This window comes from Corvus kubaryi, unplaced genomic scaffold, assembly GCF_017639235.1.
Source record: "Corvus kubaryi isolate FWS band 111438036 unplaced genomic scaffold, C.kubaryi_AGA036_p1.0 78, whole genome shotgun sequence".
Lineage (NCBI taxonomy): Eukaryota > Metazoa > Chordata > Aves > Passeriformes > Corvidae > Corvus > Corvus kubaryi.
In genome coordinates, this window is record NW_024582065.1 from 1973200 (window position 1) to 1985856 (window position 12657).

The 12657-nt window shown below is 50.8% G+C and overlaps 1 protein-coding gene across 1 annotated transcript in view; it reads left to right on the forward strand.

The window, feature by feature from the left end:
- The window catches only part of CACNA1B (calcium voltage-gated channel subunit alpha1 B), a 254528-nt gene that overhangs the window by 128961 nt on the left and 112910 nt on the right, over positions 1–12657 (forward strand). The window contains exons 8-9 of the mRNA XM_042052780.1: positions 6136–6251; positions 12098–12154. Coding sequence (XP_041908714.1) covers positions 6136–6251; positions 12098–12154 — 173 coding nt within the window. The remainder of the gene's footprint in view (positions 1–6135; positions 6252–12097; positions 12155–12657) is intronic.

Here is a 12657-nt window from a genome sequence, read left to right on the forward strand (position 1 = left end):
TCAGGCCTCTGGGCTTTCCTTCTTTAATCAACTCTGACTTCTCAGCAAACTGCAGGAAAACTTATCTTAGAGGTGCCAACCGCCACCAGCATAAAGGAATTCTAAAATATTCATTCTGGCTTTTCAGGTGAAGCCATTGTTTGGTTTCCCATTCCAGCAGTTTTCAGTGTGCTCTCCCTGTGCCCCGTGCATCCTTTCAGCTCCCTCAGGCTTTTTCCTTGCCCGAATGAGGAGCATTTCCATTTTTTTTCTTCTTGTTCCACATGGCCTTTCCAATCAGGATGCTCTGCCTGTGTTCAGTGGTGACCTGGTCTGGATTTTGGAACTATTTGAAACCAGCGATTTCGCATCACACCACATTCATCTCTATTCATGTTTCCAGAGCAGTAAGGCAGAGGCATCAAATTATTTTTAGTTTTGCCTGCAGATTTTCTGAGCATTTTGTCTGTGGATGAGAATAATCAAAGTCAGCACATCCTGAACTTCTCCTGATCCTTGCTGTGGTACAGAGTTGATGTTATGGGGCGTGTTTTTGCTGCTCTCCTGTCGTTCTGTTTGCAGCCCTTGTGGGTGCAAAGTGCCAGCTACGCCAGCTAAGATTTGTCCTCTTGGGTTTGCACCTTCCCAGCTGTGGGTCATGTCCAGGCAGCTGGAAATGGCACTGCTTTTCTGTTCACTCCTGGATATAATCAGATTTCTCTTTCCTGAGCCAAGTTTCTGACTTCTAACGGTGTATTTCTAACTCAGCAGCATCCTCCCAGCTTTATTTGCCCTTCTCTTAAGCCACAGTGGAAATCAAAGCCTGGAATATAAAAATAATACACAGGAGACCTAGATTTGAATTTCCTGGAGCCTCTGCTTTGTCCTGGGAGTAGACACTTGAACAGAACCAGAAGTTCATCCCACAACTGCAGCAGCTTCGTGTGCCCCCAAAGCGCAGAAATTCAGACCCGTTTCTCCTGTGACCCCGAAGTTCAGGAGTTCAAACTGTCTGGGTTCTGCAACAAACCTGAGGTTGGGGGAGGCATTAAAACCCATTTCAAAGGCATCAGCACCCATTTCTCCTTAAAGACCCTCACGCATCGAGGTGTTTGCAAAGCCCTCAGCACCCATCTTTCCTATCGTCGGGGAAATTCCTCCTGCGCGTTGCTCTGGCTCAAACCTCAGCGGGAAATCGGCACCAAGCGTGTTTTGAGGGTCCTTCCTTGCTGAGCGAAACACGAGAGGAACTTTAAATGCTTCAGCCCCTCATCCAGGCAGCCCCCGAGGAGCACAAGCCGGGATTTTGTCCGCAGCTGCTGCCGTGGCTCTGTCACACAGCCCGGGAGCCGCTGTTTGCCACCTCCTGCCTCCAGCCTGTCCCTCCCTGGGATGCTCCCAGGCTGCCGACAGCTCCCGGGCACGGCTCCACCTTCCAGCAGCAAAGCTGCCACACACCGACTCCTGTCGCGGCCAGTTCGGGTTCTCCACCTGGAGATGCGATGGTTTCGGCTCGTGAGGAGCTCCCTCCACCACCTGCAGTCCTGGCCGCTCCCTTCGCCAGCGCTCCCGCACTTGGATGCTCCTGCTCTGGCTCCTCTCCACTCCCGAGGGCTGCGTTTCTCCAGGCAGGACTGGCTGTCCCCCCGAGATGTCACCTGCCAGCCAGGCTCAGCTTTACGCATTCCTTGGATATACTCGGGCTGGAGACGAAGCCAATCCAAAAACTCACTGGATTTTTTTTTTTTTTAAGATGTTAATTTTAAGACTTAAAATTCCCAAAGTTCTTCACAGCTGCTTTCCAGGAGTGGCTGGAAGTCCTTCCAAGACCTGCTGCTTTCTGAACAACACTTCAGCTCCGGGGATGGGGGCTGCTCTCCTGTGTAAAGTCTGAGATTTCCTGCGATCTGAACGTGGGATCCTTCTCAATGAGGAGCTAATTACCTGTGCTGTAATTACGAGTCGCTAATCACCAGCACTATTAGCGGCAACGATGACAGTGGTGCTGTCTCATCTCTCTCTGCCTCTCCTCCGCCAGTGGGAAGCGTTTCTGGCTCGTTTCTGAGCAGCAAACCTGAATCGCAGAGGTTTCAGGATGTGATCAGTCTTGCACTGACGCCGCCCTGGGCGTGTGCCACGAAACCCCAACCAGGAGGAGCATCAGGATGCTCCATCCCAGCTCTCTGCTGTCACACAGAAAGCTAATCACACACTCGGGGGATGAAGACTGCTGACTTTTTTTGATCGCTGTGGCAGTATTTTTAATTTAAGGCCAGCGTGGATAAAGTACTTGTAAGAATTTTAGTTAGAATTTCATGAGTTTATTACGTTTACTGACCCTGGTGGTTATTCAGGAGCTGCCTCGGTCTCTGGTGTGGCTTGGGGGGCTCTGGAATTGCTCTGGAGTGGCTCTTTCAGCGCGTATTTCACACCGAGATTTATTTTACTCTTCCACCCACCAAGGTGATAAGCAACAACCATCCATCCTCCGGGTGACATTAAGCACCGGCTGCTCTCGAGAAGAAAAATGGGACACCTTGAGCCTGACTGGATGTGGTTTCCATGATGGATGCACTGCCTTTGGATCCTGTTTGTCCCTGCTGTCTCTGTGGAATCGGCTACAACGTGGGCAGGGACACCTCCCACTATCCCAGGCTGCTCCAAGCCCGTCCAACCTGGCCTGGGACACTTCCAGGATCCAGGGGCAGCCACAGCTGCTCTGGGAAATCTGTCTCCCCATGCTCACAAAAAACATCATTCCACATTCCAGAACTAGCTAAAGCATGGGGGGAAAAAACCCCCAAAAACAAACCATCTCTTTTTTCAGCTCTGAAAAAAAGTCTTGGAGGTAAAACTGGACAGGAAGCAGAAAATTTCTGCTCAGGTTTTTTCCTTTCTGGTGATTTGGGAGATTTTTGCAAGTCAATGGCATAAATGGGAATTATGCTGAATAAAAGAGGAAACTTATTTACTGCTCCCAGCCCTTCCCATGGGGCTTTCTGTGTTTTCATTTGGAGTTGGCAGGGAAACTTCAGCTGAAATATTTTTAGATGAAATATGGCATTCTGAGATCGCTTTCTCCCCTTTCTTTGAATGTGTTCTGAAATTTGTTGAAGAGCTCTCAAAGGGAAATTCTGGGAGTTTTCCAGTTGCAGCAAATGGGGAATATTTCAGCTCCTGAATGGTGATGGATGGAGTGGAAGAGACACACATCGTTTATTATTACATTTCATATAGAAAACGTTCTTTTTAACAAGTCCCAGCTTCATCAAACCTCTCTCGCATCTCCTGAAATGAGAAAGGACAAACGGAGCTCCTTTCACCAGGAAGATCCTACATCAAGACCCTCCAGTCTTGAACCTGAATGTGCAGAAGCTCTGGAGCATTCAGAAGGAATTTAAGGGGCAGAGACCCAAGGAATCTCCTTCTCCTGGAAGTTACAATCCCGACTTCTCCAGCAATGCCTGGACAAAGACCTGGACAAGCTCAAGCAGTGGCCCATGGAACCTCGTGAGGTTTAACTAGGCCGAGTGCTGGAGCTGCAGCTGGGTCAGGGCAGCCCCCTGGGATCAATCCAGGCTGGGATGAGCAGCTGGAGCAGCCCTGGGAGAAGGACCTGGGGGTGCTGTGGGGGAGAGCTGGACCTGCCCCAGCCCTGAACCCCCTGCCCTGGGCTGAGCCCCAGTGTGGGCAGCAGGGGAGGGGGACTGTGCCCCTGTGCCCCTGTGCTCAGGTGAGACCCCACCTGCAGAGCTGCCCCAGCCCCGGGGCCCAGCACAGGAAGGACCTGGAGCTGCTGGAGAGAGGCCAGAGGAGGCTCCAGGGGGATCAGAGGGATGGAGCAGCTCTGCTGGGAGGAAAGGCTGGGAGAGCTGGGATTGTTCAGCCTGGAGAGGAGAAGCTTTGGGGTGACCTCAGTGTGTCCTTGCAGGGCCTGAAGGGAGCTGACAGGAAAGATGGAGAGAGACTCTGTCCAAGGGCCTGGAGGGACAGGACACAGGGAATGGCTTCCCACTGCCAGAGGGCAGGGCTGGATGGGATATTGGGAAGGAATTGTTCTCTAGGAGGGTGGGCAGGCCCTGGATCCCTGGCAGTGCCCAAGGCCAGGCTGGACATTGGGGCTTGGAGCAGCCTGGGACAGTGGGAGGTGTCCCTGCCTATGGCAGGGGTGGCACTGGGTGGGCTTTGAGGTCCCATCCAACCCAAACCATCCTGGGGTTCTGTGGTGGCCAAAGCCGCCAGTTCCAGGGAGCAGGAGGGGGCAGGTGGCTTTAACCTCACAGTGTCCCTCACTGGTGCCTTGGGAGATCCGTGTGTGGCTGTGCAGAAACTGCTGAAGGTTTGCAACTTCCACCAGTTTCTCCCTCATTTTCTTGCACTTTTAAAGTACAAACCTTCCACTTGAGGATTTGGACTCTGATCCTTGTGGGTTCTTTCCATTTTGTGACTCTGAAATATAAAGTTGTGATTAAAGGGACAAGTAACTTTTACTGTCCTCAGGCCAGACAGGACCTGGCAGAAGATGAAAAGCTCTGCAAGGAGAGCTCTCCCTTTCCTGCTCCTGAGGGGTGAGGGAGCAGTGCCATGGCTCATCTGCTGTCCTTCCTGCCCACGGGGGTCCTCCAGGAAACTTCCCACCGGTGTTGTCTCCTCCTTTGGGAAATCTGTGCTGACACCATGCCTGGAAATTGAAATTCACGTTGTCACCTCGTGCTGTCTGATCCCATTCCTCCTGCTCCAGGCAGAAATCCAGACTGAGGGAAGGTCCCTGGCCCCAACCAGCAGGGACAGGAATGAGAGCATCAAAAGGGAAGAGGGGTGACCCAGCTGACACTGCAGGATCCCGGCTCGCCCCGGGGACGTGCTGAGTGCCACGGAGGAGCTGTCGGCTCAGAGCCGTGTTTTGACTCCCTCTGTTCCAAGGAAGGGGTCAGGGGCTGTCCTGGCAGGTGGGGACAGGAGAGAGGAGTCAGGAGCCTGGGATGTGCTGCCAGAATGAAGATTCCAGCTCAGCTCCCCATCAGTGTTGGGTCCCTCCCCCAATCCCTTCTCTGTGGGTCACATTCCTGCCAAACGAAGCAGAAGTGGCACCTTTGAAGGACCAGCTGCAGATCGTGAGTGCAAAGCTGCCCCTGGCACCTGGAGCTCCTTTTTCCCCCATTCTTCTCCCAGCTCCTGCTCCTTGCTGGCTTTTGATGAGCCACGTGTGGGTTGATTAGGTGGGATTTTAGTAAAAATCATTAGTTCACTGATTAATTAAGAGTAAACTGGGGGTGTGAAGGACACAACGGAGTTAGGATGGGCTGGGGGACTGAAGCCTCATGATCTCACATTTATCCACACAAAGCTATTGTGGGAGACAGCCCTGTGTGTGCCTAAACCAGGGATTGCAGAGGCTGGCTCAGAGCTCCATAAATGGCACATGAACTCCTTCACGTGGGGAATCAGAAAATTCCCAGAGGTGTGGGACAATTCCCAGCCCCAGTGTGGGTTGTCTTAGGCTGGTGGCTGCACTTTCTCCTCAGCATCGTTCCAGCTAGACCAGCGGGATGCACTTGGACAGGATTTTTATGATGGTTGGATGAAATTTCCTTTCTGCCTGCCCTGTTCTAGTGATGATATCCAGATTCTTGCTTTCCATGGGATTTTAGCAAACAGCAGGATCATTTTTACCCTCAAGCCAGAATATCTGGGCTATTTCAACTCCGCCCGAGAGTATCCATCCTCACTCACTCACTTGACTTCTGCTTGTCACAATCACCTAAAGCCTGGGAAAACTTGAAGAAAGGCTGACAGGAAAGAGCAAATCTCCTCAGAAAAGTGCTGATCTCTTGTGCTTCTATAGGAGATGGTGCTGTGGAGAGAGCTGGAGGATGGCTTATAGCGTTGAGGATGATAATTTGTATTTCATGACTGGCTGTGGTGCGTGCACATGGAATTTTGCATGTCTTTTTCGGGATGAGAGAGGCAGAGAAGCATCTGAGCTCCAAAGGAATAATCTGCTGGACAACAATAAATCCCTTGCTGTGGTTTCCACCCCCTACTCCCATCCTGGACTCCACAGGCTCCCCAAACCCCCCTCTGGAATGCTGAGGGAGGGCTGTGTGCCTGCCCTGGCTGCCCGTGACGGGTTTTCCCTCTCTTCTCTCCCCACAGTGAATTTGCCAAAGAACGAGAGAGGGTGGAGAACCGCCGGGCGTTCCTGAAGCTCCGCAGGCAGCAGCAGATCGAGCGGGAGCTCAACGGGTACCTGGAGTGGATCTTCAAAGCAGGTAAGGCAGGGATCTCCTGGCCTTGATTGGATGTGTTTTGGGGCAAGTGAGGGCTGGTGATGGGCTCCAGAATGAGTCCTTGGTGCAGCCGAGCCTGGGGAGGGCCCAGCCAGCACTCGTTGGTTTTGTTGGAATTCTTTCTGAGCATTTGCACCGAAGTTACCGCAAAAAGATCTCGGTTTGGTTGAAGCGAAGCTAAAGGAGCTGAGCCAACTTTGTTGCTGAGATCAAAGCAATTGCCCTAATACAGGGCAATATAAAAGAGTGCCCAAAGCCTCCACCGAGGGGGAACTGAGTCATTTCTGCTTTATTCTCTCCCTGCCCCAGCTGGTGTCTCAGCCTTTCTTCCTGTCGTGGTAAAACCCACCCGAGGGGCATTTTTTACGAGCTGCAAAGATCCCTTTCGTGAAGCTCCCCCCAGCCCCTGCTAACACTGCTTTATAACCACCAGAACTGAACGTTGCTCCTCATTGCGAGGCGTGAGCAGCTTTAACCAGGACCCAGCCACACTCGCTGAACAGAAAACAGCATTTTTATCAGACTGCAAGGATTACTGATAACCTTCCTGCCTGATGGAGCAGCTGATATTTATCTATTGACATAACCACAGTCAGTGCTTTCATGCAGCGGGGTAATTTCCTCCTTGCTTGCTTTTCAACGTCTGAGCCAAGGGAAAAGGCCTTTCAGAACAATGATGGGGAGGAAAAGAAGTGGTGGTTTCTCAAGCAGATTCCTGGGTGCCTTTTTAGAGAGATCAGCTTCATCCTTGCTCTTTACAGCCGAACTGTAAAACAAAAATATCAGCAGTTTATGGCGTGGTTCCAACCCGTTGTTTCTTGTAGCGCTGCACAGGGTGACAACCGAGGGCCACTTGTGTTGTCAGACTTTTATCCACTGTGAGGGTTCTACGGCAGCTCAGGCAGCCACCCTTCATTCTGTGGTTCTGGAGGCATCAGAAAATAAATAATTCCCTTTCCTTCCCATTTAGAATTTGTCTTCTCATTAGTTTACAGCTTCTGTGCAACCCCAAACTCAGATTAATTCCTGGTTTGCCCAGCAGCTGCAGCAGGGTTCTCTGGGGTTCTCCTTTTCTAGCCCTGTCTTGCTTTTAAGGCTCTTGGTGATTTTTGGTCCCTAAATCCTGATCTCTGTCAATAAAACAGAGCTGAGAATTCCCCTGCAGGGTTTGTGCCACTTTGGGGCCTGCTCTGCCCATCACCAGCTGAACTTGTGAGAAATTTAGGACGCAGAAATTATAAAATGTACAGCCAACCTCTGCTCCAATTCGCATCCCTGTGGGAATTCCTGCCTCTTCCACTTCTTTGTAGCCAGGGCTGAATAAATGCCACACCAACCTCGAGTGAAACTGCTGCAAAAGACACATTTTTTAGCCTGATAACACACGATCCAGAAGGTTTTGTGGAACAGGGACGTGCATGGAAAAGAGCTGAATCAGGGAATGGTAAAAATACTCTGTAAAGGCATTGTTGAGAATATAATAGGAATACAAAAGAGCTTCCTAGTACAGCTGAATAATAACAGTAATTAAAATCAGCTTAGCAGCGTTAATAAAATCTTTGAATAAAAATGCGGCGTGAAGGCAAAGCAGAGGATCCAGGCTTTAGGATTGAGGCACTGAAAATTGGGACTGTGCCTTCGACGGGGACTTCCCAGCTCTGTTTTGGGAATTTCAGCTCTGAAATGATCTGCAATTCCTTGTCCAGGATTCGGAGCGGGGGATACAGCCACGGAGGACAGTCCCAGGCAGAGCTGGGCAGAAACCCCCTGCAGCAGCCCCAGGCAGGAGCTGTTTGCATAAAGGAAAGAGAAAAAGCTCCTGGGATTCTGCTCTAATGGAACTCTGGAGGATTTGGTCATTATTCCTGGGAATATCTGATTGGTTTTAAATCCTTCTGCCAGCCTTGACCTCGCTGACTCTTGGAGCAAAGAGTGCCACATGTTAATGCTCAGTTTGGTCTTAAAAAATCAACCAACCCCACCAAGCCGTGTCCTGCCCTCCCTTTAAATCCGTCGCCTTTCTGCAGTGAGAGGAAGAACTCAGGAGTTCTTTTCATTACTTTTCTTTCTCTAATCTCCCTCCACCTTGTTTCCTCTTATTTTTTCCTGCTCTGGAGCACCCAGAACCAATCAGCCCAATCCCCTCTCTTCCCCTGGAAGCCTCCCCAGCTTTCCAACATTTCTAATATCCTCCCTGAGCATTTGTTCATTTGTTTTTTCCCCTCATTTATTTTTGATGCAAGGCAGGGGAGAGTGGAGAGCTGCATTCCAGTGCTTCATAAAATGATGTCTTAATCCTGAGATTGTTTTTGCTCTGCAATTTTTTTACATATTCTGAGTAGTTGCTGGAGCTGGACAGGAGGAGCCCTTGTCCTTTGTAGTGCTCAGGTTTTTACCTCAAGGGCTCTTTTAGGACCAAGGGAAGTGTGAGGGACTAAAATCCCTCCTTCATCTGTGCCTTCCCTCCCCTCAGCCAACGATAATTTTAATTTAACGTCGTGGTTATTGTTCACTGACCACTCTTAAGCGTCTTTAATGTTTCTCATTCATGTCTGTAATTTTAATTATCACAGAGTCCCTGATTGGTTTGGGTTGGAAGCCTTGTCCAGCCTGGCCTTGGGCACTGCCAGGGATCCAGGGGCAGCCCCAGCTGCTCTGGGCACCCTGTGCCAGGGCCTGCCCACCCTCCCAGGGAACAATTCCTGCCCAATATCCCATCGAAATCTCCCCTCCTTCAGTTTGAAGGCAATTGTGCTTTCCAGAGGAATGAAAAAGTGGGCAAACCAAGCAGTGCAATCCACGCAAGTGATTTTTTTTTTTGCCACTTTCTCCACTAAACTCCTCAGAAGTGCAGGAATCCAAGGCTGGAATGCTGCATTTCTGGAGAACAGGGAACTACGAGTTCTCCACACAGAGTAAAGAGCTTCTGAGCCCACAAATATTCTTTTGAAGATGTTTCTCTTATCTTACAAGGACATGCAGCGTTTGGAAAACACTTTGCTCAGAGACTCAAAGTCTTCCCGTTCAGGGCTAATCAAGTTTCATGTCTTTTGCATTTTAATTCTCTCCAAACCCACCTTTTTCACACAAAACTGGAGTGCCAGGCTTTGGGAATGGTTTCACCTCTCTCTCCCAGCCCTCTGTCACTTCAAGGACACAACAAGGACCCCTTGACACAACAGAGCTCTGTGAACTCCAGGTTTCAGCTTTCTTTAGAAGAACAGAGCCCCATGATAGAGATGGGAAAAGACACCTCCAGCACTGAACCCCATGTGAGGTGCCAGGGGAGGATAATTGCCACAAAGACAAAGCAGAGTTCCCTGGGAGAGCGTGACAGCCACTTCTAAAGGCTGCATTTTAAAGAACTTTTTCTACTTACCAAGCCAGAAATTAAATTCCTTTATTCTTTGTTTTTCCTCACCTCTGCTGCCTGGTGAGTGTGAGTTATTTCCAGTGATCTGCTGCTCTTTTGAGCCCCCAGTGTCCTCCCTCCCCACACCAGAGAGAAGGAGAAGGGGCACCACATTTCTCTGCTGCTTTGCCTTCATTTCCAGCCCAGTCACACTAACGACCAAAAATTCACCTTGCTGCCAAGACACCCCTGGCTCTGATACCCTGGTGAAGCCCCTGAGCCTTTGTTTGGAGGCTCAAAATCGCTGATCTGATCCCATCTCTCTGCTGAACATTTCTCCTAATGCAGAGGCACCTTTTTTGGGGGGGTTTTCAGGTGCCCAGTGATCTCCTTCCAGGCTCTGTTAACAATGATTAAGGCAAAGCAGCTCCTGAGCCTCTCTTCAGGATGCTGGCTGGTTAAAAACCCCTCCCAGCAGTGCTGAGCAACCTGCTGAGCTCTCTTTTTAGCCTTAAAAACCTCCTGGGGTAGTTGTGGTCCTTTGGATTCCCAAGGAACATGAGGCAGACAGGAATAATTATCAAGGGAGAGAACCCGGGAACACTGCAGGAGGAGAGCGAGGCTTGAGGGAATTTCAGAGGTGAAATGGGGTTGGATTATTTTAAGGGAACAGTAAAACTTAGCCCAGCTGTGTTTATGGATGGAGATTTGTTTGGGCACCAACTCAGGGCTCTTCATTTGGGGCAAAGGTTTGCAGAGTTGTGTAATTTGTAGGTGAGAATATTTTGATACCAGCAGCCTGTGGGGAGGGTTCCCATGTCTAACCCATCCCTTCCTTGTGTTTTAGGGCAGTCACACTGGGAATTGCAGTTTAATTCCTCCCATATTTTAGCCCCCAAACATCAGTACAGGCAAAACTTCAGAAGAACCTTTTGGTCTGAGGTGCTGGTTGGTCAGAGAAGTCTCTTGAACCGTCCAAAACCACCCATTTCACTCTTCTGACCTGGCCTAGGAAGCCTTGAAAACCACCTGCATTGTAGGTGGGAATTGCAGGCACAACTTGTGGGTTTTTGGAAGGATTTTACACCTTTTAAAGTGCAGCTTTGAGCTCATCTGACCTTCTTAACCCTGTCAACTTTGCTGTCTTTCATATCTCTGGTGCATTACTTTGCACTTTCCTATTTCCTTCCCCTCTGCTTGGGTTTCCAGCCTTCCTCAGTGCTTGGTATTACTTTTTAGCCTTCTCAATTTGCTGTCTTATTAAAGTATCATTGCCTCTCTCTCCCAGATGATTAATAAAGAGATTATATAAGGCTTGTGTGGCTTATAAGGGTTTATATAAGGCTGATCCCTCTGGTATCCTTCTAGACAGCTCTCAGCCTCACACTTTGATGTTTGGCCTCTGGTTTGTTTGTATTTATTTTTCTGAAGTTGCTCTTCCATCTAGGTTGGCTTAAATGGACTTTAAAGCAAAATTTGGTGGGAACACGGTGTCAGATGTTTTAGTAAGAACCCAAATTCGATGGAATTACAGGCATGTGGATTTGCCATTTTTAAGAACAGAAGGAAGTGCAGAGTTTAGCAGCTGCCAGCTCAATGTTTTGTTTGCTTTGGGTTATCCTTTAGCAGATTCCCCACGTCATTTTCCAGCAGCAAACTGAAAATCTGTGGTTCTGAGTGAGGTCTCAAGTACTGGCACAGCACTGCAAACTGGCCAGGGGGGTGGCACTGCCCTGGGAAACCTCAGGAAATTGGGTTGTCTTTCACGCAGATGAAAATTATTCCGTTTGGGGGGGTTGGTTTTTAGTGTTTCCTGATTTTTTTTTTTTAACTTTAGGAAAGTGCACGGTTGTATTTTGGAGAGTTGCAGAGGAATGGGACGCCAGGATGGTGTTGCAATCACTGAGCTCCCTCGTGGAAAACGTGCTGGGGATTTTATTTGGACAAAGATTGGATGCGATGGCTCAGTGGTGACACCAAGTCTCCTGCTGGCCCTGTTGCTGTCACCCAGTGCCACCCCTCTGCTCCCCATGGCTCACTCCTGGTTTTCTGGAGACAAAAGAGCAGCGATGGGTGTGGAGCATCATTCCCAAACTGTCTCCAGCGTGGATGGGCATGAGGGACCTTCCTGGGGCTTGTGGGGACTTGTGGTCCTGCCCAGTCCGGAGGAAGGTCCTTGGTGTCCAGAAGAGCCTTGGGGAGGAGAGTCGGGCAAAGAACCGGGAGTGGGTGGCTGTGAGGAGGAAGGGGTTTGTTTGGAATCCTCCCTCTGTGCACGAGGGACACGGGCTGAGAAACACGAGAAGCACATCCCAGAGCCGGGAATGCCCCTGCAGACGCTGTAAGGGGGTGGCACTGGGGTGACACTGGGGTGAGGTGGGTGGCACTGGGACTGGCGCCTGCTGCCCCCACCACTGGTGTGGGAGCAGGGCCGTGAGGAACCTGAGGCTGACCCTGGCCGGTTTTCCTTTTCCAGAGGAGGTCATGCTGGCCGAGGAGGACAAGAACGCGGAGGAGAAGTCCCCTCTGGACGGTAGGTGGCTTTGCTGGGCACTTTTCCTCCAGCGCCACGGGAGAGGTTCACCTGCTGTCACTGCCACGCCTTCCTCCCGAGCAGGAAGGATCCTCCCGCATGCATCCGGCACAAATCCGGCCGCAGAGCCCCTTCTCCCGGGGCTCCTCCAGGCTGCAGGTGGCTGAGGAGCAGTTATGGGACACCCCACACCGCCCTGGGACGGGGATGTGCCCTCGGGGTCGGTCCCCACGCCCTGCCGAGGGTGGCTGGCTGTGTGTGCAGGGGGTAGAGGCTGCCAGGAGGATGGAGAAGAGAGAATGCGCTGACCGAGAGAAGGCAGGGCTCCGAACGGATTTGACCCAGGGACTGAGCCCCCTGTTAGCCGTAAGCAGTAAGACATAACAGGGTGTGGTGATCCTTCCTTCCGACGTGCGAGCCCAGCGCGGCAGGACGGCCTGAGGAGCCGAGCAGCGAGGCCACGGGGATGCTCCCCCTGTGCCTCCAGCCCCGACAGCTCTTAG